This window comes from Syzygium oleosum, unplaced genomic scaffold, assembly GCF_021117445.2.
Source record: "Syzygium oleosum isolate NSW1041296 unplaced genomic scaffold, Sole_v2.1 Sole_v2.25, whole genome shotgun sequence".
Taxonomy (NCBI): domain Eukaryota; kingdom Viridiplantae; phylum Streptophyta; class Magnoliopsida; order Myrtales; family Myrtaceae; genus Syzygium; species Syzygium oleosum.
Window position 1 is genome coordinate 3,633,841 of NW_026607509.1, and position 22,745 is coordinate 3,656,585.

At 43.5% G+C, this 22,745-nt stretch overlaps 2 protein-coding genes and 1 pseudogene across 2 annotated transcripts; all 3 read right to left on the reverse strand.

Annotated features, from left to right (window-relative positions):
* Positions 1-347: 347 nt before the first annotated feature.
* LOC115671617 (anthocyanidin 5,3-O-glucosyltransferase-like) lies at positions 348-1,475 on the reverse strand (annotated as a pseudogene).
* On the reverse strand, positions 1,140-3,256 carry LOC115671682 (UDP-glycosyltransferase 88A1-like). Its single transcript, XM_030593303.2, has 2 exons — positions 1,525-3,256; positions 1,140-1,273 (listed from the first exon to the last, which is right to left on the reverse strand). Exon 1 carries the CDS (start codon positions 3,000-3,002, stop codon positions 1,569-1,571), a length of 1,434 nt encoding a protein of 477 aa, XP_030449163.1. The 5' UTR covers positions 3,003-3,256; the 3' UTR covers positions 1,140-1,273; positions 1,525-1,568.
* Positions 3,257-12,044: 8,788 nt separating this feature from the next.
* Positions 12,045-14,011, reverse strand: LOC115663306 (UDP-glycosyltransferase 88B1-like). The gene is made up of 2 exons (XM_030585322.2): positions 12,689-14,011; positions 12,045-12,532 (listed from the first exon to the last, which is right to left on the reverse strand). Exons 1-2 carry the CDS (start codon positions 13,689-13,691, stop codon positions 12,081-12,083), a joined length of 1,455 nt encoding a protein of 484 aa, XP_030441182.2. The 5' UTR covers positions 13,692-14,011; the 3' UTR covers positions 12,045-12,080.
* Between the last annotated feature and the right edge of the window lie 8,734 nt (positions 14,012-22,745).

Genomic DNA, 22,745 nt, shown 5'->3' on the forward strand with positions numbered 1-22,745 from the left:
TGCGCTGCAAGTGCATTGTGAAATATGTTTTCTATCTATCTTACATGTTTTGAAACAGTCACAGCACTTCATAGCTCAATGAAATGATTCCTTAAATGCTATTATAACTTTAGAGCACTGCAAACTGTTGTGGTCTGCAAAACCAGCCGAAAATGGAGATAGGTAACACAAAGGGAGAGAATAAATTTGCAAATACAATCCGAGAGAGATTTTATTTCACCCATAAAAGAAAGGATTTTGTTTGCATGGGGGAGAATCAATCAAAGCGCAGCCTACAAGACAAAATTCAACCAAAGAAAAGAAAAAACTGATACATAGAAAAGCACATGCCACTTTGTTCGTAATGTTGCAAACCTAGAAGACAAGAAGAAAAATTCGTCAGCAGACGGCCGACCGAGAAGACCTGCAATATCCAGCGCATTTCACTCGCGCTTCCACGACTCAATCAGTCCGGCCAACGCCGACCGAGACGACCTGCCGGGGCTCTGAGCAGCTTTAGCTCCTTCCTTCATGGCAAGCGTTTGCTCTCTCACCATCTTGCCCTCCTCACTCTCCATCAACTCTGTGACTCGCTTCTCCACCTCCTCCGAACTCACCAACCCGTCCTCTGACTCGTCCACCGGCAGGGCGATCCTCATCTCCTGCACCAGCAGCACCCCTTTGTGCACCAGCAGCACCCTGTTGTGCCGCTGCTCTGCATAGAACGGGCATGGCCAGCATCGGCATGCCCGCGCACACTTCCTCCAGCACCGAGTTCAACAGGCAGTGAGTCACGAACCCGCCCACCGAGGGGTGGCTCAGCACCGCCACCTGCGGGGCCCATTTCTTGACCACGAGTCCCCTCTTTGGTTCGTTCCAAGAAACCCTCCGGAAGCAGCGAGCCCAAGTTCGGGTCGGGCTTCGCGCTCGTGGCAGCCTTTTGGTTCTTGTCATCTGTTGGGTTACGGACCACCCACAAGAACCGTTGACCGCTCCTCTCCAGCCCCGTCGCTATTTCCTTCAGCTGTTCCACCGAGAACACGCCCAAGCTCCCGAAACACAGGAACACGACGCTCCCTCTTGGCTGGGAGTCAAGCCACGTCAGACACTCCGGCGATCCGCCGTCATCACCTCCCCTGCTCGAGATCAGCGGCCCAATGCAGTAAAGCGGAGGAGTGGATCCGCCAGGCACACACTTGGCCGTCCATGATGGCTCGTATCGCTCTTGGCTCCAGCTTCTCTGCATTTTCAGGGACGAATCCAAGAAGCCCTTGTAGGCCTCGTCATAGCGATCCTGCAATGGTTTCACAACGTCGGAGGGCGGTATTGGTGGTGTGCCGAGGATATTAATGAGACAAGTTGCGCTTTAAGTACTTATTTGATACAAGATTCGCTCTAGATCCTTATTTGAGAAAATGAAAGCATTTTGAATCATTATTTGAAATTTTTCCTAAATTGTATTACCAAGCGATGAGACATTAACGCTTGACTGCCATGAACCTTATTAAATTGTAAATTTTCTTTCTACAACTACCATTTTTTCACCTTATGGACGCAAATGCTGGATGTTACTAGATTCCACCAACTCACTACCGCTTCCACGACTCAACGAGATTACGCAATTCAACACTAGATGACCCGCCCGGGCTCAGAGCGGCCTTCGCTTCCTCCTTCAAAGACTTCACTCGCTCCCTCATGATCTCGCCCTCCTCCGACTCCATCAACTCTCTGACTCGCTTCTCCACCTCCTCCGAACTCACCAACCCGCTCTCCGACTCGTTGACCGGCAGGGCTATCTTGATTTCCTCCACCATCAGCCCCTTGTTCTGCCGCTGCTCCGCGTAGAGTGGCCATGCCACCATCGGCACGCCGGCGCACACCGCCTCGAGCACCGAGTTCCACCCGCAGTGAGTCACGAACCCACCCACTGAGCTGTGGTTCAGCACCGCCACCTGCGGCGCCCACGTCTTCATCACCAGGCCCCTCTTCCCTGTCTGCTCCAAGAAGCCCTCTGGGAGAAGCGAGCCCAGGTCTGGGTCGGGCATAGCTGACGTCGCGGTCTTCCGGTCTGTGTCTTGTGGCGGGCTGCGGACCACCCACAAGAACCGTTGGCCACTCTTCTCCAACCCTGTCGCTATTTCCATCAATTGTTCAACCGAGAAAACGCCCAAGCTTCCGAAACATAGAAACACGATGCTTCCTTTCGGCTGCGAGTCCAGCCACGTCAGACAATCCGACATGCCGTTTCTGCCGCCCTCTCTCTTTCCCTCTCCGCGTGTGATCAGCGGCCCGACGCAGTACAGCGGAGGCGTGGGGCCGTCGGGCACGCACTTGCCGTCCTTGATCGCTTGAACTGCCCTGGGCTCGAGCTTCTCGAACGTGTTGATTATGATCCCGGCAGACGTGGCCATGTTCGTGGCGCTCTCGAGGAAGAGCTCGTATGCCCTGTCGTCGCGGTCTTGCACCGGCTTCGCGATATCGGAGGACGGCAAGGGCGGCGTCCCCGGGACATGAAGAACGGCGTTGAGGTCCTTGTAGCTCTTTGTGTAGAGCTTGTGAAGAGTTGGGAAATACAAGAACACGGTCAAGACGCTCGCAGCAGAGGTGAAGTAGTAGTAACAAGGGATGCTGAGCTCATGCGCGACGCTCAGAGCCGAAGCGCAGAAGAAGTCGATGACGAGGGCATGGACGACGTGGTTCTTGGAGATGGAGGTGAGGGCGCTGTGGACGTTTGGGTTGTTGAGGCGGAGGAGCTCGAGGGCGAGGGTCTCGTGGTGGGGGGAGGTGGTGGAGAAGTCCGGTGGGAGGGAGGTGGCGGGGAGGTGGTGGAAGGCGATGGAGGGGCAGGCGGCGGAGACGGAGGCGATGTAGGAGGTGGTGGAGCCGGCGTTGTAGGCCTGGCTGGTGATGAGGACGTGGATGGAGAGGGAAGGGCGGTGAGAGAGGAGGAGCTTGCCCAGCTCCACCATGGAGATGAGGTGGCCGATGGCCGGCGACGGATATAGCACCACTGCCTCCTCCATCTGATGTGTACAAGAAGGCGGTGTAGAGAGAGAGAGAGAGAGAGAGAGAGAGGATTGCTCAAGATGGGTGTGATGTGTTGAACTTATGTGGGGAAGTAGATATAGGATCGTTTGTTTCTCTCTTTTGGGCCATCGATGTAGGTTAGTTTGAGTTTTCACGCCTGCGTTTCCGAGAAGAAAAATCAGTGAGGAAGCATTTTCTTTTTCAAATTTCAGTAGGTCGCTCTTCTATCTTTGCTTGGCCAAAAGTAGGACAAAGGTTGGTAAAGGCGATTGTGAGATTGAGAGCGATTTTTTGCGTCATATTTCGGGGCCACATCTAGAAGCTAGGATGGAGTGGTGGGTCAACAAGGGAGACAAAACCTGAAGAGTGGGGCCACATGTACACGTGTCAAATCACTCAATGGAAGTCTGACGCGTGTAATGTTTTCTCGATGAGGAAGGAGAGGGGGAGATAGTGACATGAGGTGATTGCTTCCGATTATGAAATGTCGAATCGTCTTTTCGGATAGCTTTTATAACTGAACTTACGTGCCTAAGCACGCCAGCACGCATAATCTGAACTCGGGGTGTTAGAAATGAACTGAAAAATCGAGCTGAGACTGGAACCGAACTAAATGTTGTTTCAGTTTCTATTTGAATAATGAAAAATAACTGTTATTTCATTTCAGTTTGGATAGTTTCGATTCGATTCGATTAACCGATCCAAATTAAAAATCATCAATCTTCTTAATATTATAATTTACGAAATCCCTTTCCTTTTCACTAACCTCTTCTTAATATTACAAAAAAGAAAATCGAAAAACTGAATTGAAATGGGCCTTCGGTTCGGGTTATACTCGATTCGGGTCGCAGTTTGATTCAAAGTTATCACACACCAAAACGGTTCGATTCGGTTCAGTTTTCTTGAAAATTCGAATCGAATCGAACTCTTGACACCCATAATATGAATGATCTAATAAAAAAAATTAGAGAATGATTAAGTGATTGTCATTAATCCACTGTGAGTTTTGACACCTAAATTTTGGCGACCCAGTATGTCGTTCGTTGCATAAAAAATTAGGGATCGATCCCGTTCCCTAGACAAAAAATTAGTTAAATTGCATATAGATTATGAGCATTTGAATTAGTATTTAGGCTCATATAGTTCCATTTGCATTGGGCCGGCGGCGGGTAGACTTGAGTGAATGATTCTGAACTTAACTGGATTAAGTCTGCGGTGGCCGAAATCATGTGTACCAAGTTAGGAAAATTTGATGAAAATTTGAAGCGATAAAGCTTGATATTATCAAGATTTTGGTCACATAGCAAATAAGAAAGAAGCAATCGTCATAATTTTCGTGATATTTGTGAAATCAACTATTCGAAGGAATAAATAGTTGAGAATAAGATTTAGTCAACAAAAGGAATATTTGATTGAAAAGAAAGAGGAAAGAAAATATGCATGCGTCCAAGGATTTGTCAGTGAAAAAAAGTATATAAAAGGAGGAGGGGGGCTTCACTTCACGGGGGGAAGAGCAGAGGAGGCCACACAATTGAGTCACACGGCCACATTGAGAGACGGCCAGAGAATAGAGAGAAGAAATCGTGAGGGGAGCTTCAAGCGGTGGCTGGTTTTCTTTTGATTTTTGTCCAGATATGATAAAGAAAACCAGCAAGTATTGTGATGTTTGAAGACAAGAAAGAAGCTGCAGGTCAACGAAAGACACACACGAAGACTCCCCCTCTCGGTTTCCGTCCCTTCACCGAGCAAACTTGCGGACTTCAGCGTCGGATTTTGGTGGCCATCGTGGGTATTCAGCGAGCCCGTCACTGTAGCAACTTGTTCTTGCTATCAATCTTTTGCTACTTTGGCGACACAGAAACCATCATCGATCAAGCGTAGCCTCGGCTACACCGGACGCCGCTGTTTGTTATACTATTTCTCTGTCGCACTGGAGTTTTCCTTCGCAGGTTTTCTGGTGGCCTTCAAGCAACGCCCAACAAGTTCACATTGCATTTAAGCATCTTGCGTTTCTATTCCTCAATTGGTGACAAGTTCCAATTAGCCCCGACGTACTCAACACTCCTAGCCTCGAGCCACCGTCCGCCGATCCAAACTTAGAAAGCAAATATTCGAAGTAGGTGAAAAGCTCATCTAATTTGACTTTCGAGTATATTACTTCCTTGTTTGAAATATTGCAATCTTATGCGAAGTTTTGAGTAATATTATCGTATCCAATAAGTTCCCGAATAGTCTTTAAATTAGAAATTATTTCTTAATTTAATAACGTGCATATGATCAACAGGCCGATTTCATGCCCGAAATATGACTCGCGATCGTACGGAAAATCGTCAATCCGATCTCCCGCCTGAGATATGATTCGCGATTGTGCGGAAGATTGGCCAATCCGATCCTCATGCCTGAGATATGATTCGCCAATCTATTGTTTCTAAATTTAAATAGATATAGATAATATTTCCTGTGATTGGATGTCGTGATCATTTTATTGCTATTTCTTTCCGTCTTTTGTTTGAACTAAATTGATTGTCTTTCCAAAAAAAAAAAATACAAAAAGATTTGGTAAAATTTGAGTGGATAATATATTGCATGTTTAGGATAAATTTTGATTATTTTCTTAGAATAGATTAGATTCTTTTCTTAGATATTATTATTACATGTTTAAATTAGGTTAATTATTTATTTTGAATTTAAACTAAAATATATATAAAATACCACGTTCATGCCATATTAGAGATAGTTCATTTAATCGTCATTAGAATTAGGACATTTAGGTAAATCGTATGTCGTATGTCATGTTAGACTAGTAGCATGCATTGCATATAGTTTAATTTCCACTAAATAAGAGAAAACTCCAAAAAAAGATTTGAGTGAAATTGCATGTTAATTAGAAATCATATTAGGATTGTCAATGTGATTTTCTAACTCAAAATTGCAGATGCTTTCGTTGTTTTGAGGTAAGTCCCTATCTTGCAATTTATTTATTGCTTTGTATTATTGAGTGTTATATTATTGGTTGCGCACCCGCATGATCACCTCGCATGTTAGTGGATAGGTTTAAAATCAATTCAAGTTGCCTGCAAATATTTTTTTGAAATAAAAAAAAAAAGGTACTGAAAGGGCATTAGAGTAATCTAGTGTAATCAAGTCCCCAAATCCATAATCTCTGGTTCGTAGGAGTAAAGTAATTTTTCTGATACTTTACTTGGGTTTCTAATCAACTCACAAAAAATAGATTAGTGGTGACTCCTAATTGAAATTATCTTGCATGTTAAAAACTTGGACCTTAAGTTGCGAATTGGTATGAGTTTGGGAGATCCCGAGTTAAGTCTAGACTTAATAATCTATTAGTCAAATTTCTAGGTGTAACTTGAGGGTAGGTCGCGACGGTGAGATTGACATCTCATTCTAGGCCTCAAAAAATAATAAATAATAAATTGTTGTAAGGTCTACTCCTTCAAAACTTTGTGGCTCATAACATATTATTACTCTCACATGGGCTCACAGACTATGATGCGAGCAAAGTCCTAATTCGTATTGGTAACTATTAATAAAATTACCATTAGAAGAATTTGATCACACATTTAACAAGAGTTAATAACCTCGGTCGTGGCAATCGAAAAAATTAGAGCACTCACGTAATTTGACTAGCGTGCTAAAACCTACTATTCTAACTACAATCACAAGAAAGTTTGGGATGAAGTAATTGAGTGTGCTAAAACAACCAAGAAAGTTAGGTATGATGTAATCTGAGTGTACCTTCAAGAAAACATTAGAGGACATTACAATGTGACCAGTATATACTTAAACCTAACTATCTATCAAAATTAAGATTGTTAGGGATGATGTAATTGAGTGCCCTGAACCATTCGGCAAATTTTCTGGTTTGGGCTTTCAGTCGGTTACGTAAACAATGAATCGAATCTGATGTACTGTGCAAAATCTTTTTCATATGTACCACCGTCGTCGTATTGTGGGTATCGAAATTAAGGTTTGTACGATGTGCTGGACTTTATCGAAATAGCATTTTGGCAACATCTGGTGTTCAGACGGGATCTTCACGTCATGCACAATCATTTTGGTTTGGATTAGTCATGGCCACGGGCCGGTTTCGGCCGGGAACCGGCCCGGTCAAACCCGGGCCCGGCCCGTTGACCGGGCCGGCGGTTTGGAACCGGAACCGGCCCATGCCCTACGGGCCCGGTTCCCAAAAAAAAAAAAAAAAGCTGCAGCACAGCCTGTAGGTGCAGGCCATGCTGCTGCTGTTGCGGCCCGTTGCCAGGGCAGCCCCTGGCAACGGGCAAAATTGTAAAAATAAAAAAAAAAAACCCCCTGCAGCAGGGCCTGCACGTCTGCAGGCCCTGCTGCGGGCAACGGCCAAGGCCAACGCCCAAACGGGCAAAAATTTAAAAAAAAGAAAAGATAACCGTTGCAAAATTGCAACGGTTATCTTTTCTTTTTTTTTAATCCTAAATTTTCTTCTCATTTTTTTTTTATAAATTCTCTCAAATTCTCTCAATACTCACAATTCTCTCAAATTCTCTTCTCTCAAGTCTCAAATTTTCTCAATACTCGAAATTCTCTCAAATTCTCTTAAATTCTCTCAATTTTCTCAATCTACGCAATTCTTTCTTAATTCTCCCAATTAATCTGCTCAATTCTCTCAATCCACTCAAAAAATGGCAAGTGGAAGTCGAGTGCCAACTGGCAAAGGTAAGAATATCATGACGGAATCCCATCATTCTTTTGATCCTCGTGAATATGCAGATTTTCAAGATGATGAAATCAACATTTTTCCCGATGTGGAGCGCGTCCCGACGCAAGAAAGTTTTCATCCTCCTGCCGAAATATCTACAACAAAGGAAGCGGAACGGGAATTTACATCTGACATTTGGAATCACTTCACGAAAATGGAAATGTTTGATATTGGTCAAAAAATGTATGATATAATTTGTAAATATTGTGGGAAAATATATAAATATACAGGTGGACAAGGATATGGAACATTTAAACGATATCTTAGGAGCAAATATCCAACCGAAACGGGAATTGATATCGGGCAACAACAAATTTCCGGGTACATCAATCCTAACACTTCCCCTTTATTTCGTTTTAATGAAAAAACTTATAAGGAAGAATTAGGCAAATTTATTTCCGTTGAGCATTTAGCATTTAATTTTGGAGAAAGATTTGGTTTTAATGAATTTGTACAAAAAGCATGTGCTCCACAAGCAAAACGTGTTCCTAGAAATTCAACTAAACGAGTAATTAAAGATCTTTACAAAAATGGAAAAAAAGATTTACAAAACTTTTTTATGCAATTTAATGGATGCGTGCATATAGGTAGTGATATTTGGAGTGATCATTGGCAAAATCATTCTTACATGGGCATAACATATCATTGGATAGATGACGAGTGGAGTATTCAAAAAAGAGTTATTGCATTTAGAGTTTTCGATGATAAGCATACGGCAAATAATATTTATAGAATAATTAGGCAAGTTTTAGAAGAATATTATTTGCTTAACAAAATTTTTTCAATTGGTTTTGATAATGCCGCAGCAAATACCGCTTCAATTGCCGATTTAGAAAATATTTGTAAACCCGCTTTTGGCGGAAAATTTTTTCACGTTAGATGTGCTTGTCATGTTTTAAATTTATGTGTACAAGATGGTTTGAAAACTCTTGATATTTTTCTTCAACCAATAAAAACGGCGATTCAATTTTTATGGAAACATCCCCAAAAAATAAAAGAATGGGGTAGATTTTGTAGAGAAAATGGCAAAAAGCCAAAAAGATTTCCAAGAGATGTTCCAACTCGTTGGAATTCTACTTTCCACTTGCTTAGTGAATCTTTAGCATATAAAGATTTATTATGTGCATTCATTTCTAATAATATACCTCAGATTAATTTATACCCACAAGAGTGGGATATTTGCCAAAAAATTTTAGATGTTTTAAAGGTTTTTAATGATGCAACTTATACTTTGTCCGGTGTTTATTGTCCTACTACACATTTATTTTTAGTAGAGTGTACTAATATTGTCGGAATTTTTGATGAATATGAAAATGATGTTGAATTACAACATACTATAGTTGCAATGAAAATGAAGTGGCTACATTATTATAGCGAAATTCCCATTATTTATTTAGTTGCTTGTGTTTTTTATCCGCGTTGCAAATTGGATGGCTTAAATGATTTTTTGCGTACGTATTATCAATGTTTACATTATGATGCGATAAATGTTACAACCATAGTACGTGAGGTTAAAAACGTAGTAATAGAATTATATAATGAATTTTATACTAAATATAATTTAGGTGATATTAGATCTTCTCAATCTACGGAGATACAAAATGACAGTACAGGTAAAATTAGTAGAGGGTACCAACTTTTATTACATAGACAAAAAAAACAAAAGGGAGTAATAGGAAATATTTCTGAATTAGAGATTTATCTAACCGTTTCATTTGAGTTTACTGAATCCGAAGGTGGTACAGATTTTTTAATTTTGGATTGGTGGAAGAGGCACGCAAGCCAATACCCAATCCTTTCTCTTATTGCAAAACAGATTTTTTCAACCCCTTGTTCTACAGTTGCGGTCGAACAAGCATTCAGTGCCGGAGGTAATATTTTGGACGAACATCGTTCAAGATTAGCTCCAGAATCAGTGGAGATTCAAGCTTGTGTTGCTGATTGGACGAAGGCTCAATACTGGCAACAAGAGATAGATCGGAATAATGAATCCGAATTCTTTAACGACGGAGATACTACCGCTACCGGTACCGGTACTGGAACGGGTAGTGACGATTGAGGGTAAAAGAACTATTGGAGTTGGCAAATATTTCGGGAACCCTTGTTTCTCATACCGGGTACGCCCACGTGAGCTTAGGGAAACTGAAGTATAATCCGACGACATGTGACCTCTGGTCCCCTGCGCACGGAATGCTTAGGTTTTGGGATCATTTTATGGCATATATATTGTGCTCCTTTTTTTTATAGATCGTTGTAACGAATTGTAATGTGCTTAATGATAATTTATTAAGTTCAAGCCCTCTCTTTCTCTCTTGTCTTTTTGTCCCCAAATTTGATTACAATTTATATTGAATAATGTTCCGTCACCGGAACAGTAATTTTTTAATTTTTTTATTATTTTCTTTTCTGTTTTTTTTCTTTTCCTTTTCCTTTTCTTTTTTTTTTCTTTTCTTCCTTCGCCGGCCTCAGGCGAGGCCGCCCTCGTCGGCGTCGGGCGAGGGCCGCCCTCGCCTAGGCTGGGCGAGGCCGGCCTCGCTAGATCGGGCGAGGGCTCGACCTCGCCGGCAAGCGGCGAGGCCGGCCTCGCCCGACGCCGGCGAGGTCGAGCCTCGCTAGATCTCGGCGAGGGTTCGACCTCGCCGGCGTCGGGCGAGGCCGGCCTCGCCCGGTTGCGAGGCGAGGTCGAGCCTCGCCGGCGTCGAGCGAGGCCGGCCTCGCGGTTGCGGCGAGTCGGCCTCGCCGACGCCGGCGAGGTCGAGCCTCGCCAGATCCGGCGAGGGTTCGACCTCGCCGGCCTCGGGGAGGCCGGCCTCGCCGGCCTCGCCGCTTGCCGGCAAGGTCGAGCCTCGCCCGCGCCGGCGAGGTCGAGCCCTCGCCCGATCGGCGAGGCCGGCCTCGCCCGGCCCAGCGAGGGCGGCCTCGCCCGACGCCGGCGAGGCCGGCCTCCGCCGGCCCCGGCTATGGCCGGCGGAGGAAGAAAAGAAAAAAAAACAGAAAAGAAAATTTATGAACCGGTTCTGAACCTGAACTGGAACCAGAACCGCCGGTTCAGAACCGGAACCGGTCGGTTCCGAACCGTGGCCATGACTAGTTTGGATGCAGTCCCCATGTTTCATTTTCCTCCAATTGCTTTACACCTAATGGTCGGGTCTTTGTCAAAGCAAAAGCTCCTTTAAGGATATCCAATTTCAACTCTGCGCGGAGCTAACAGGAGAGTTATAAAAAAAGAAAATCAAAATCTTAAACCAATCGTGCCAACCGCTAATTCAGTCATGAACTTTTTGATTTGGCCAATGTAGTTCTAAATCTTTTGATGATTCTTTTTTTAATGTAGTCCAACCGGCTAATTTAGATCGAAAATTATTGACATGGCCATTCAGTCAGCGCTGGCCATCCAACGTGGCATGACCGATGACCGACGTGAATGAAAATGTGTCAATTTGCAATTTTAAATTTTTTTCCTTTTATTTCTTTTTTATGTTTGTTTTTTTCTATTTTACTATTCATCTTCTTCCTTCGCTGAGGCCTTGGCGATGGCTGGTGAAGGTCGTTGACTACAAGCCAGGGCTTGCGGACCTCATCAGCCACGGACAATTGTTAGTTAAACATCACAGTTCTCAAGAGTCCTTGGTATGAAACATAAAAAATCACCTAGCATATCAATATCATGTGTAGCATCACACATCACCAATTGTTGTGATTCTTCTAGAACAAGGTAATAGAGAGGAGGATATTTAAGTGAATGTGTGCTAATCGCAACCCTATGGTCACATGGAATGTTTGTGCTTTTTGACTAGCATTATATCGATTTATAGCGAAGTTCGTAATCGTATGTAGATGATGTTTACGTCGGAGGAAATTTTGCTGCGATTAGGAGCGAAAAATAATTACCACTTTCGAAGAAATATGGGGTCAGATTGAATTGTTGTCAAGTTTGTCACCATGGATTTGGGCATTGATGACACGCGGCTTCGACCGCAATTATTTTGCATCATTCGTGACCTCCATATAGGCTTGATGCGTTGATCACTAGAATTCCACATAAACGATGGAGGTTCACAACTCTTGCTTCTATAAACTAAGCCAAAAACTACTTCTAAATCGGCAGAAGATTAAGGTGGTGGTTGTCGTTGTTTAAAAACCATGCATTTGTTGATCTTCCACCTAGAGGACCGAGATTTACGACGACCATCACGATGACAGCTTTTTATTCCGTATTTTTTTTAGAAAAGTAGATCATTCATAAGGAGCGCAGAAAATTTTACGAGCGATCTTCTTTTGGCCAACTTGTCAAATCGACGATATATAATTACCCTTCTTCTCACATCATTCCGCTTTTAAACGAGTCCACCAACTTGTCCATCGCCACCCGCGACGACCCTCCCTCGCTCAACGCCTCCCTCGCCGCGTTCCTCATCTCCGCCACTCGCTCCCTCACCTCTCTCCCTTTCTCGGAGCACATCAACTCGGTGATTCGCCCTGCCAACTCGTCCGTCGTCACGAATCCGCCTTCCATCTCGGCCACCGACAGCACCAGCTTCATCTCCCCGGCTAGGTACGCCCGGATCAGCTTGTGCTCTGCGTAGAGCGGCCAGACTATCATGGGCACTCCGGCGCACACCGCCTCCATCACCGAGTTCCATCCGCAGTGGCTCACGAACCCGCCTACCGAGTCGTGGCTCAGCACTGCCACCTGCGGGGCCCATGACTTAAGCACCAGCCCTCTGTCCTTGGTTCTCTCCGTGAACCCACTCGGAAGGATGGCATCCATGCCTGAAGAGAGAAAGGAAATTGTTGGGTGTACTGAGAAATCATAACGAAACTCGTGATTGAGAGCTCATGAACGGAATTATTTGACTTCTGACCGTGATTCGGAGTCCCCCGTATTATTCTTGTACCACTTGATGTGGACAAGAGACGTAAACATACCTGGATCATCTTCTGGTTTAATAGCTAAGCTGCGCCAGATTTCATCGTGCGGTGGTGGGTTACGCACCACCCACAAGAACCTAACCCCACTCCTCTCTAGCGCATGAGCGATCTCTCTCAGCTGCTTCGACGAGAACACCCCCATGCTGCCGAAGGTCATAAACAAGACACTTCGGCTAGGATGCGAGTCGAGCCAGCTCAGGCAATCCTGCTCACTGATGTGATCGTCGGCTGCCACGAGCGGCCCGATGCAGTAAACCGGCGGAGTTCGGCCGTCCGGCACGCACAGTCCCTCCGATATCGCTTTGACGGCCCTCGGTTCGAGCGCCTTGAACGTGTTGCTTATGAGCCCGGCGGATCCCGCCAGCCGCATGGACGTTTCCAAGAAGTGGCCATAGATTCTGCTGCTGCGGTCCAGCATTCTCGACGGCATGTGCTTCGCTGGAATGGGCGGTACGCCCGGGATGTCGACATTTCCGTCCAGGTCTTTGAAGCTGGTGTTGGTGAGTTTGTGTAGGGTGGGGAGGTAGAGAAACGCTGCGAGAGGGTTCGCGCCGGAAGGGAAGTAATAATACGCAGGGAGGCAGAGTGCGGCGGCAACCTCGGCGCCGGAACCATAGAAGAAGTCGACAACGAGGGCTTTGGGCTTCTGCGACGGCTTGGAGGTGGAGAGCAGCTCAGACAAGGCTTGGTGGAGGTTGGGGTTGTTGAGGCGGGCGTACTCAAAGTACATGGCCGGGTCGTCAGAGAAGGCGGTGGGGGCGGAGGAGAGAGAGGGGGGGAGGGAGACGGAGGGGAGATGGCGGAAGGCGATGGAAGTGGTGGCGGAGGAGATGTAAGGGGTGATGAAAGGGAGGAGGTGGGGAGGGGAGGAGATGAGGACGGTGACGGAGAGGCAAGAATGGTGGCGGAGGAGGGACTGGGCGAGCTCCACCAGGGACATGAGGTGGCCTCTTCCCGGTGATGGGTACATCACTATGTGACATTTGTCTGCCTTCACCATCGTGGGTTTGATGCTTCTGTGTATTGTTGTTGCACTTGCACTTGCACTTGCACTTGCACTTGTGAGGTGGCCTCTTCCGCGGTGGCTTTATGGCCTTCTTTCGGGACGCAAGCAATGGAGTAACTCGAGAAAGACTGGTTGATGGAAGAGTCGGAGATTTGTGGTTTAATTCTGATGTTAGTTGAAATAGGGTTCATCAAAATCTCTTTCTTCTGATTAGAGATTCAACATGTCGTTGAATGCAAGTTCTTGCAAATACAATCATCACGTGTTAACAGCGTTATGAGGACTATGATACATAGATCAAAAAATTTTAGGTGGTACTGTCTTGCCAACTCAGTAATAAAACACTTCACTCAAAGCGTAACACGTCTCCATCGTATCCCATTTGTTAGAAATTTTTGAAATTCCATCTTTTCCCTCTTTCCATTATTTCTCTGTCTCTCTTCCAGCTCTCTCTGAGTCTCTCTCCCTCTTCACTTCATGATCCCTGCTCTTTCTCTATCTCTTCACGACCAAAAGTTCTCTCTTTCTCCCTCTTCTGTGAACTCTACTACTTCGACACAATATCCGTGTAAGTCGTTGTCTCATATTGGAATTGGATAAGACAGTCTTCGAAGAAGTGAGGTAATACTGATAGGACCAACAATTCGCGTTCGCACGTCATGATTATGTTTTGCAATTGTGTCAAGTCACATCATTAGAAAATCACTATACTTATGTTAATTATGTTATAAAAGCTATATATGTTAAAAGGGTTTTGCTAGTATAATAGTTGTTGAGCTACTTTAGAATAACAAAATATTATGAGTTACGAATTCTTAAAAAAGTGAACCTCATAATAATTTATAATTTTTTTATTTTTTATGACTTAAAATAGGCTATTATTCTCTCAGTAGATTATTGACAGTCCATAAGCATTTCTCTACGTTAAATACGCTTCACTATCGAGTTTGGCCAATAATCATACTAAAACGTGTTAATTCGTGTTGGAAATTGCTAGCTGTGTTCATCAGGGAAGTGCTAGACATGCACGAAGTATGCCTAGGCCACTGGCTCTGGCCTTGGCAGATCACATCACTCCCCTACTAAATAAAAATATATAGGGGAAAAAAAAAGGGAAACTTCTACTCATATGACTTCTGGATGGTCTGCATATGTCGGACGACAGCAAGTTGGGTGGTTTGATTTTCGGATTGCTGAATGTTAAGTCGGAAAGCATTAGATATATTAGCAATGCTATGTGCAAATAAATTAATGTGGCCTTTAAATTTATTGGTTCGTGTAATCTGGTCCTCTAAGTTTTGTTTTGTACGATCAAATCATTTTAACTTTCTTGAGTTGTGCAATCAAGTATTTTGTTGACCGACGATAACAAATACTATTTAGGGTGTAGGGTTTAGGATTTTAGGGTTTAGGTTACGTTGAACTTGTTTCTCTAAAATGACATTGTTTCTCTTTTTATTCTCGGGAACAGAAAAGTAGAATTTTTTTATTTTTTATTTATGTTCCAAATCTATTCCTTGGCCACTAATCTGTTCCACGGGATAGAAAAATTAACTGACGTACACAAACAGATTTTGTTCTTTTTCTGTTTCGAGAAAAAAAATAGAAAACAGAAAAATAGAAATGTTACCAAACCGGCCCTTAGCAGCCACATGCCCTCTCATCACAGGCCGGGCTCTACTCAACCTACATAAGCCAACCCTGTGACATCCACGATTTTGGCTATACGAAATGTCTATGGAACTGGCGTGTCGATCGTGGGAGAAATCGACCATGGACCAATCCAAGGATAGGTCATAGATCGATCAACTCGATCGGAAGCGTAACCAAGGGATCAGCCATGGTCTGACCGAAAGATCGGCCCTTGAATGATCAAGGGATCGGCAGTGAATCAATCAAATGACCATACAAGTAACCCTAGCTATTCGGCCGTTGATCGGCTTCTTGACCATAAGGGTTGGTCGTGGGACGGTCTTGTACTACCACTGATTGATGGATGATCATGGATCAGTATTGCACGGTCTTATTCCGATCGCGGGTGATTCCGCACGGCTATATACTAACTGCAGACGAACATGGATCGATTCGTACAACCGTGTGTTGGTCACGGAACGAACGGTCCCGCGCAACTACATGACAACCGAGGGTTGTCCATGGATAGGCCATGGACCATTTGGACGGGTCACGGATCGATCGTAGATCGGTCGCGGATTGATTCGACGACCTTGCCGAATGGATCGTGTGCCTAAGTCGTGTGCCAGGCCATGTGTCGGGCCACGAGTCGGCCATGTGCCTAACTTGGACCCTTCCATAAGGCTAAAGGCCAACTCAAGCCCTGGCCATGTGTTTGTCTGGCCTGTGCACGCTGCGGATGGAGCGCGCACCAGGTCGCGCACGGTCCACGTGCCAGGTTTGCACAGGCCATGCACCCGATCCGCAAAGCCAGCGACTCGGCCCTGTGCCCGTCTAGGCTGAGAACCAGGCGGACAGGCCCTACGCCATGCCATGTACGGGCCGTGTGCCCAGTCTGCTAGGCCACGCGTCCGGTTAGTGTAGGCCATTGTGCCCACAGCATGGGCCACCGACATAGTCATTCAAAATAAGCTTAGCCAATACCCACCACTTCCGTTGGTGACTCGGCTTTGAACCTCAATTTAGTAGGGATGGTTGATCGTGGGTGGACACGAGGAATTCATTCCCGAGCAAGTTAGCACTTCCTTTGGCCTAGTCCTCATGTTTGCTTTAATTCTTGGAAAATGACAAAATAGAAAAAAAAAAAAAAGAATACTCTAGAAGAAGAAGGCTTGTCTTGGTGAGCAAATATTGGATAAGATCAAATCCAAAGCCCATGATTACACCAAATATAGACATTAAATGAAGGATGGTGAGTCACCTAGCTTAGGTATCTTATATATCATTACACTTAATTAATGCCAGGATGATTCATGTATTAGGTGGTGCAATATGAAGAGGGCAAAGGTCAACCTAAGGCCTAGGCTTGCCACATAATCTCACTAGGCTTGACACCTCTTCTTCTTAGACTACCTAACTCAACCTAATAGGCTTGCCACTTAAATAATTTCTATTGGTCTAATTGGCAAAGTAATGACGAGAGGTTTGCATATAAATAGATGAGCCTCCTCTTGCATTTCCACCTTTGGCTCACAACTCCACTATCACCTCTTCCTCTCTTCCTCGGCCGCGCCCTTGCCGCGCCCGTGCCTGTACCGCACCGTGCCATTGCCGTGCCCTTGCCATTGGCTCACCCCTAGGCCACACTCAGCCATAATCTCGGAGAGTTGTGAGTAGACTTACTAAATTTTAGCTAGGATAATGTGTTGCGTTGTTGGGCAAGTCATGTGCTTGTGGTGCTTGCGTGTATTCCGTTATTTGTGAACGCTTGATATAGCTTGCCATACTTGCATATACATTTGTAAGGTTTGCTCATGTGTTTGGCATCATGTTTGAAAGCACACCCCGGGCCTTGAACAAGTCTCGCTTAGTTCGGATCGGCGTCGAGGCGTGTCGGAATGAGCCTTGCCTGGAGGGTCGGTGTTGAGGCGTACCAATCCAAGCCTTGCTTGGTGTAGGTCTACGCCATGACCAATCGGTTCGGACCACGAACTTGGTTTTTAAGACTTTAGAGGCAACATGGCATGATACATGTTGACACCTAAATTTTGGCTAACCATTTAGTGATTAATTGCATAGAAAATTAAGGATTAAATTTTAACCCTGAACAAAAATATTAAAATTGCATAGCATATAGCTTAGGTCCATATAGGTTAATTGCATTCCGCATGGGACCGGTGGAGGCAAGTAAGCTAAAAATTCATCGCGTAAGTCGAGCTCGGGCGCCGAGCGAAATTAAGCTCATTCAGAGGATGGGGTGATGGGTCTTGATTGTCTTAATTTAAGCTTAAATCAGCCCATTGAGCTTAATTAGAGAAAAGCCCAAATTAATTCAACACATTCAAAATTAAAATAAAATTAGATGATAAAGCCTAAGCCAAAGCCCACGAGGATTAGAAAGTCCGGCCAATTAACCTAGGGTTGCGATATAAATATATGATTATACCCCTCAATCAAGGGAGAGATCTCTCATAATTCTCAAAATCAGAATTTTCAGAAAGGGCGAGAAAGACACGTGAGATTGAGGGAGAGAGAGAGTCGGCTGCGCGCGTGTGCAGTCTTCTGCAGCCACGGCTCCCGCCCCACCACACCTTCGGCCGCGTCGCCGCGCCTCACTAGCGGCCAGACTTGTGGCCGTGAGACGACGCTCTTACCAGGCTGATCCAGTGATGTCCAAGAGCTTCCGCTGCTGTGCCCAGACCTGACACCAACGCGAGCCGCTGCTGTTCACGCGCCTGGGCCGCCGCACCTCCCGCTGTCGTCGCCAACCTGAACCAACGCTGCACCTGCCACCGAGAGCTGCCCATCCAGGACGTCCAGCGAATCCAACGAACGTCAAAGTAGTCATCGCGAGCTCTTGCATCTCCGACATCCCAGTTCCAGGCGATCCCAGTTTGTTGACGATTTCTCTTACCACCAACAAGTTTCTTCGACTTCCCCGGTGTCCCCGCAACCTCGGTCCGTCCCACACCGCCACACTATCAGTGACCGAAAGTTGATAGAAGAGGAGAAGACGAAAGTCAAGCGGTGGATTAAAGATCAAAATCAAAAAGGGTTCAAAGTGAGAGATCCTCAAGAGCGTTCCATCGACACGTAGATCTGTTGAATTTCTCTCATGCACTCCATCTCTTTCATGGACCTTCCCAGGGAAAGAAATAAATAGAAAGTAAAAAGAGTTGGAGTGGGAAAGAATGATCAGTCCCGACGTGCTCAACCGAGTTAATCTTGATACTAGAAACTCGACGAAACAATTTTGTGCTTTTGGTGATTTTTCTTGCAGATTCTTAGGTGCTCCCTACGGTCTGACAATCACTTACATCGCTGCTACTCTTCAAAGTTGGCCAACGAAAGCTTCACGCCAAGGCCAAGCTTCACCGCATCGTCGCTGCCGCGTCCACCGTCGGCCACCCGCCGTCAGCCGTCCCGAGATCCGCAATCCCGATCCGCCGCGAATTCAAATTTGGAAGTTATCCACGAAATTAGGTAAGATCATTATCCGAGCATTTTCCGAAATATTTAATTTCCTAAGTTTTCGGCGTTTGAATATTTCGTGGATATTCTTTGGTGGTTAGCTAGATATCTTATGATAATGTTTGTGATAATCGCAATATCCTAAGATACCCCGAATTATGAGTTTTTCCTAATTTAGCAACGTACCTGGATAACTATCTGACCTTGATTCTAAGGTACGATACGCGGCGGTACGCACAGATCGTTATCTTATTCATAACCACTTGGATAAGATAATATATTTTATTTGCTTACCAAATTCAAACAATCGGCTTTCCGTCGATATCTATAACCATATAGATATGACCATTGGTTTGATTCCTTTTCCTAATTTGAACATGATAAGAGAGATCTTGAGGATCGCGTGAATGGTTGGTCTTTCATTGTTATCTTGTGTGTGATTTATTTTCCTTTTAAATAAAGAAAATCCAAAAATATGTTAGTTAGGATTTAAATTAGGAATTTTGCATGTTTAAGGAATCCTAAATGTATCTAAAAGATAGGATAATTATCTTATTTAAATTGGGATTTAGGGTAGTTTATTTCCTAGTTTAAATTAGGGATTGTTCTAGTCTCAATAGATTATTTAGGATATTTAATTATTTCGAATTTTCATAAAAATACCCAAAAAGAGTCACTTTAGGATAGATTAAATCATCTTCCCTAGGATAGATTGCATGTTAATTTGAGTAATTTTTAATTTCGAATTTTAATAAAAAATACCAAACAAGAAGTTGTTCTAGAATAAATAAAGCTGCTTGTTCTAGGGTAGATCGCATGTTAATTTAGGCATTTTATTTAATCCGAATTTCATTGGAAAAATACTAAAAATAAATCATTTGTCCGTCATTAGAAGTAGGTCATATTGCCGCATGACATATAGTCCGCATGTTAGGGTTCATTAATTGCACGTCATAATTTGCATGTTATTGCACTTAGGCTAGTTTCATTAATATAAAGAGAAAACCCAAAAGAATATGCTGATTAAGTCGACTGCTTTATTAATTAGAAATCATATTAGGATTGTCTATATGATTTTAACTAATAATGTAGATGCTTGCGTTGCTTTAAGGTACGTTATTCTCCTAATCTAGTAATTTATTTACTGCTTTCCTTATTGGGTATTAAATTGGTGGATTGCACACCCACATGGTCACCCTACATGTTAGTATATGGGTAATTAAATGGATCCAAATTGCATGCTTAAACATTTTTTGAAAAGAAAAGGTACCGAAATGGCGTTAAACTAGATATAGCAGAAACCAAGTCTCTAAGCTTAGAATCTCTGGTTCGTAAAAATAAAAAATATCTCCCTATATTTTATTTAGGTTTCTAATCGACCTACCATAAATAGATTAGTGGTGACTCCAAGCATGAAAACATTTGCACGTTAAGAATTTTAACCCTAAGTCGTGAATTGGTAGGGTTTGGGAGGGCCCGAGTGAGGCTTAGTCTTAATAATCCATTAGTCGAACCCCCAGGTGATCCACACCCGCTGGAGATTAGGTCGCGATAATACACACTTCGCGTGAAATACTCAAGTTGGTATGATGCTTGTTGGCATGGTCATACGAGGGAAAAGTATAGTCGTCGCCCTTGATTGGGGACGTTGCCCGATTAAGTTTGGATGAATAGCCGTCGCCTTTGATTAAGGGACGTTGCCCGATTAAGTTCAGATGAATAGCTGTCGCCCTTGGATTAGGGGACGTTGCCCGGAGAATTTCCAAAAGAACCGTACCAACGGTTGAGATGATGAATCCCTCGTGTGCATGCTCTTGGTTTAAGTATTGTTACTTGAATCGAAAGACAAATTGAGATCGTTTTATCCACAAGAACTAGTGTGTATGAAACATATTTGTTATTGATCTGCCATCAATTGGTGTGGCTATGGCATGTGCTTTGTTCGATGGCGAGGCGTCCCCCTATCTGGAGTTTAGTGAGTTTTACTTACTGAGTTGTGACTCACTCCTTATTTTTACAGACTTGTAGGTATGGCAACGCCACCTCCCATTTGTCACGGTCTACCCGTCGAAATGCATGTATTTGTGATAGATATAGTAGATGTAGAGGAGGATATTACCTACCGTAAGTGCACTACTACCGTTTGGGTGCAAGAGAATGCCGAGAACATGGTTCCCCACCATTATGAAGCTTGGTTTATGTGGTTCGATGGGGACTTAGTGGGCCCTATTCCTGGATTTGATGGACTGCCGGAATTTTCATCCGATGGAACTGTGGCTAATCATTAGGATCCTAGCACTGTCAAAGGGGAAACCATTTTTAATATTATAACTCGTTAGAGGAGCTAAGGTTACCCTAACTTTTGATGTAAGTAAAAAGAAGTGGCCCGTAGAAAAGAGCTTGTAAAATATGAAAGGGTGACATGAAAATAGTAGTGTGTTTGTGAACTAACTGTTCTTTTTGGCTGCTCATTGTTGTTTCAATGTATGTTTCTGCATGCCATTAAAGAAAGATAAAAGATTCGGGACGATGCGAAAAATAATTCCCCTAAGCGAGGGCATTACAAACCCTATATTAGACCAATGAAGAATCTTTAGATTTTACTTTATCAGATTAAACCTATAAAATGGTAAATTACAATCTCAATAATGTAGCTTACATTGGAAAACCCTTACATTATAGGGTCCAACCTTTAATGTATGTTGGGTTTACGAGCATCAAGAGCATGCAAGTGTTGCTCTCCTTGAACCGTGGGATAAAAGAAAAGACCACGTTTTCCTTCGTCCCCGATTTAAAGGAAATATTCCCCCAACAAGACTTTTAAATATGAGATCGTTTCGGTTATATTTAATTAGGTTTGCATGTTGGTGTTGTCCATAGTTCGTAAACTACCAAATTAAAGAGTTGGAGGAAATTTCCTACGATTAGGGATGGAGAAAATTATAGCTCTCGAAGATATATCGGGTTAGATTGAGATGTTGTTAAGGGCTTGTTTGATAATCATCTTGTTTTTCTATTTTTCTGATCTTTTCTTCTCCGGAACACAAAAAGAACAGAAATTCACTTGGCAACGTCAGCGAATCATTCTATTCCCCGGAACAGATGAGTGGCGAGGGAATAGATTTGGAACAGAAACAAGAAGTAAAAAAAATCTATTTTTTTGTTTTTGGGAACAAATATAAAAACAAGATCAGCTCTCTTTTTCACAAAATATTTTCATGTTAAACCATAAACCCCAAACCCTAAACACGAAACTCTAAATCCCTAAAATCCCAAACCCCAATCTCCAAATCCTAAAACCAAAAACCAGAATCCCTAAAACCCTAAACCCAAACTCTAAAACCCTAAACCATAAACTCTAAATCCCAAAACCCTAAAACCTAAACTCTAACACCATAAACCCTAAACCCTAACCCAAAACCCCAAACCCTAAAACCCTAAATTGTAATTTCCTTGGCCATCACCTAGTATTTGCGTTATCTATAAGAAGTAATTTTATTTATGATTTTATTAAGGTCATCCAATTATATATCATAATTTATTTTGATTCTACTTCTAGTCTAATTTTATCCAAACGTAAATTGTTAAGTCTCCACTAACATTTTTATAATTAAATGAAAAGAATTAAGAATAAAAATGTTAGGGTTGTTGACACCTAAATTTTAACTAGTCATTTAGGAACAATTGCATAGGAAAATTAGGAGTTGATCCCGTCACCTAACAAAAATAATAATTAAACTGCATATAGTTTTTAGGAGCATTTATCATATAGTTTAATTACATTAATTGCATATTTATCGTACATACGGTAGATGGACTCGAGCGAATGGTTCTGAGCTTAAATGAAATTAATTCAATCAAGCCCGTGACCAAAAGTCACATGTTTTGCACGTGTGATCTTCGGTCGCAAAAGATTTTCTGTATATATATATATTTTCGGCCAAA

What these genes read in the sequence shown, in the direction of transcription:
- LOC115671682 (XM_030593303.2), bottom strand. Translation starts at nt 3,002, where the DNA reads ATGGAGGAGGCAGTGGTGCTATATCCGTCGCCGGCCATCGGCCACCTC.
- LOC115663306 (XM_030585322.2), bottom strand. Translation starts at nt 13,691, where the DNA reads ATGGTGAAGGCAGACAAATGTCACATAGTGATGTACCCATCACCGGGA. An exon ending in TAAACCAGAAGATGATCCAG is followed by an intron (nt 12,533 to 12,688) that starts GTATGTTTACGT and finishes TTCTCTCTTCAG; the next exon opens with GCATGGATGCCATCCTTCCG.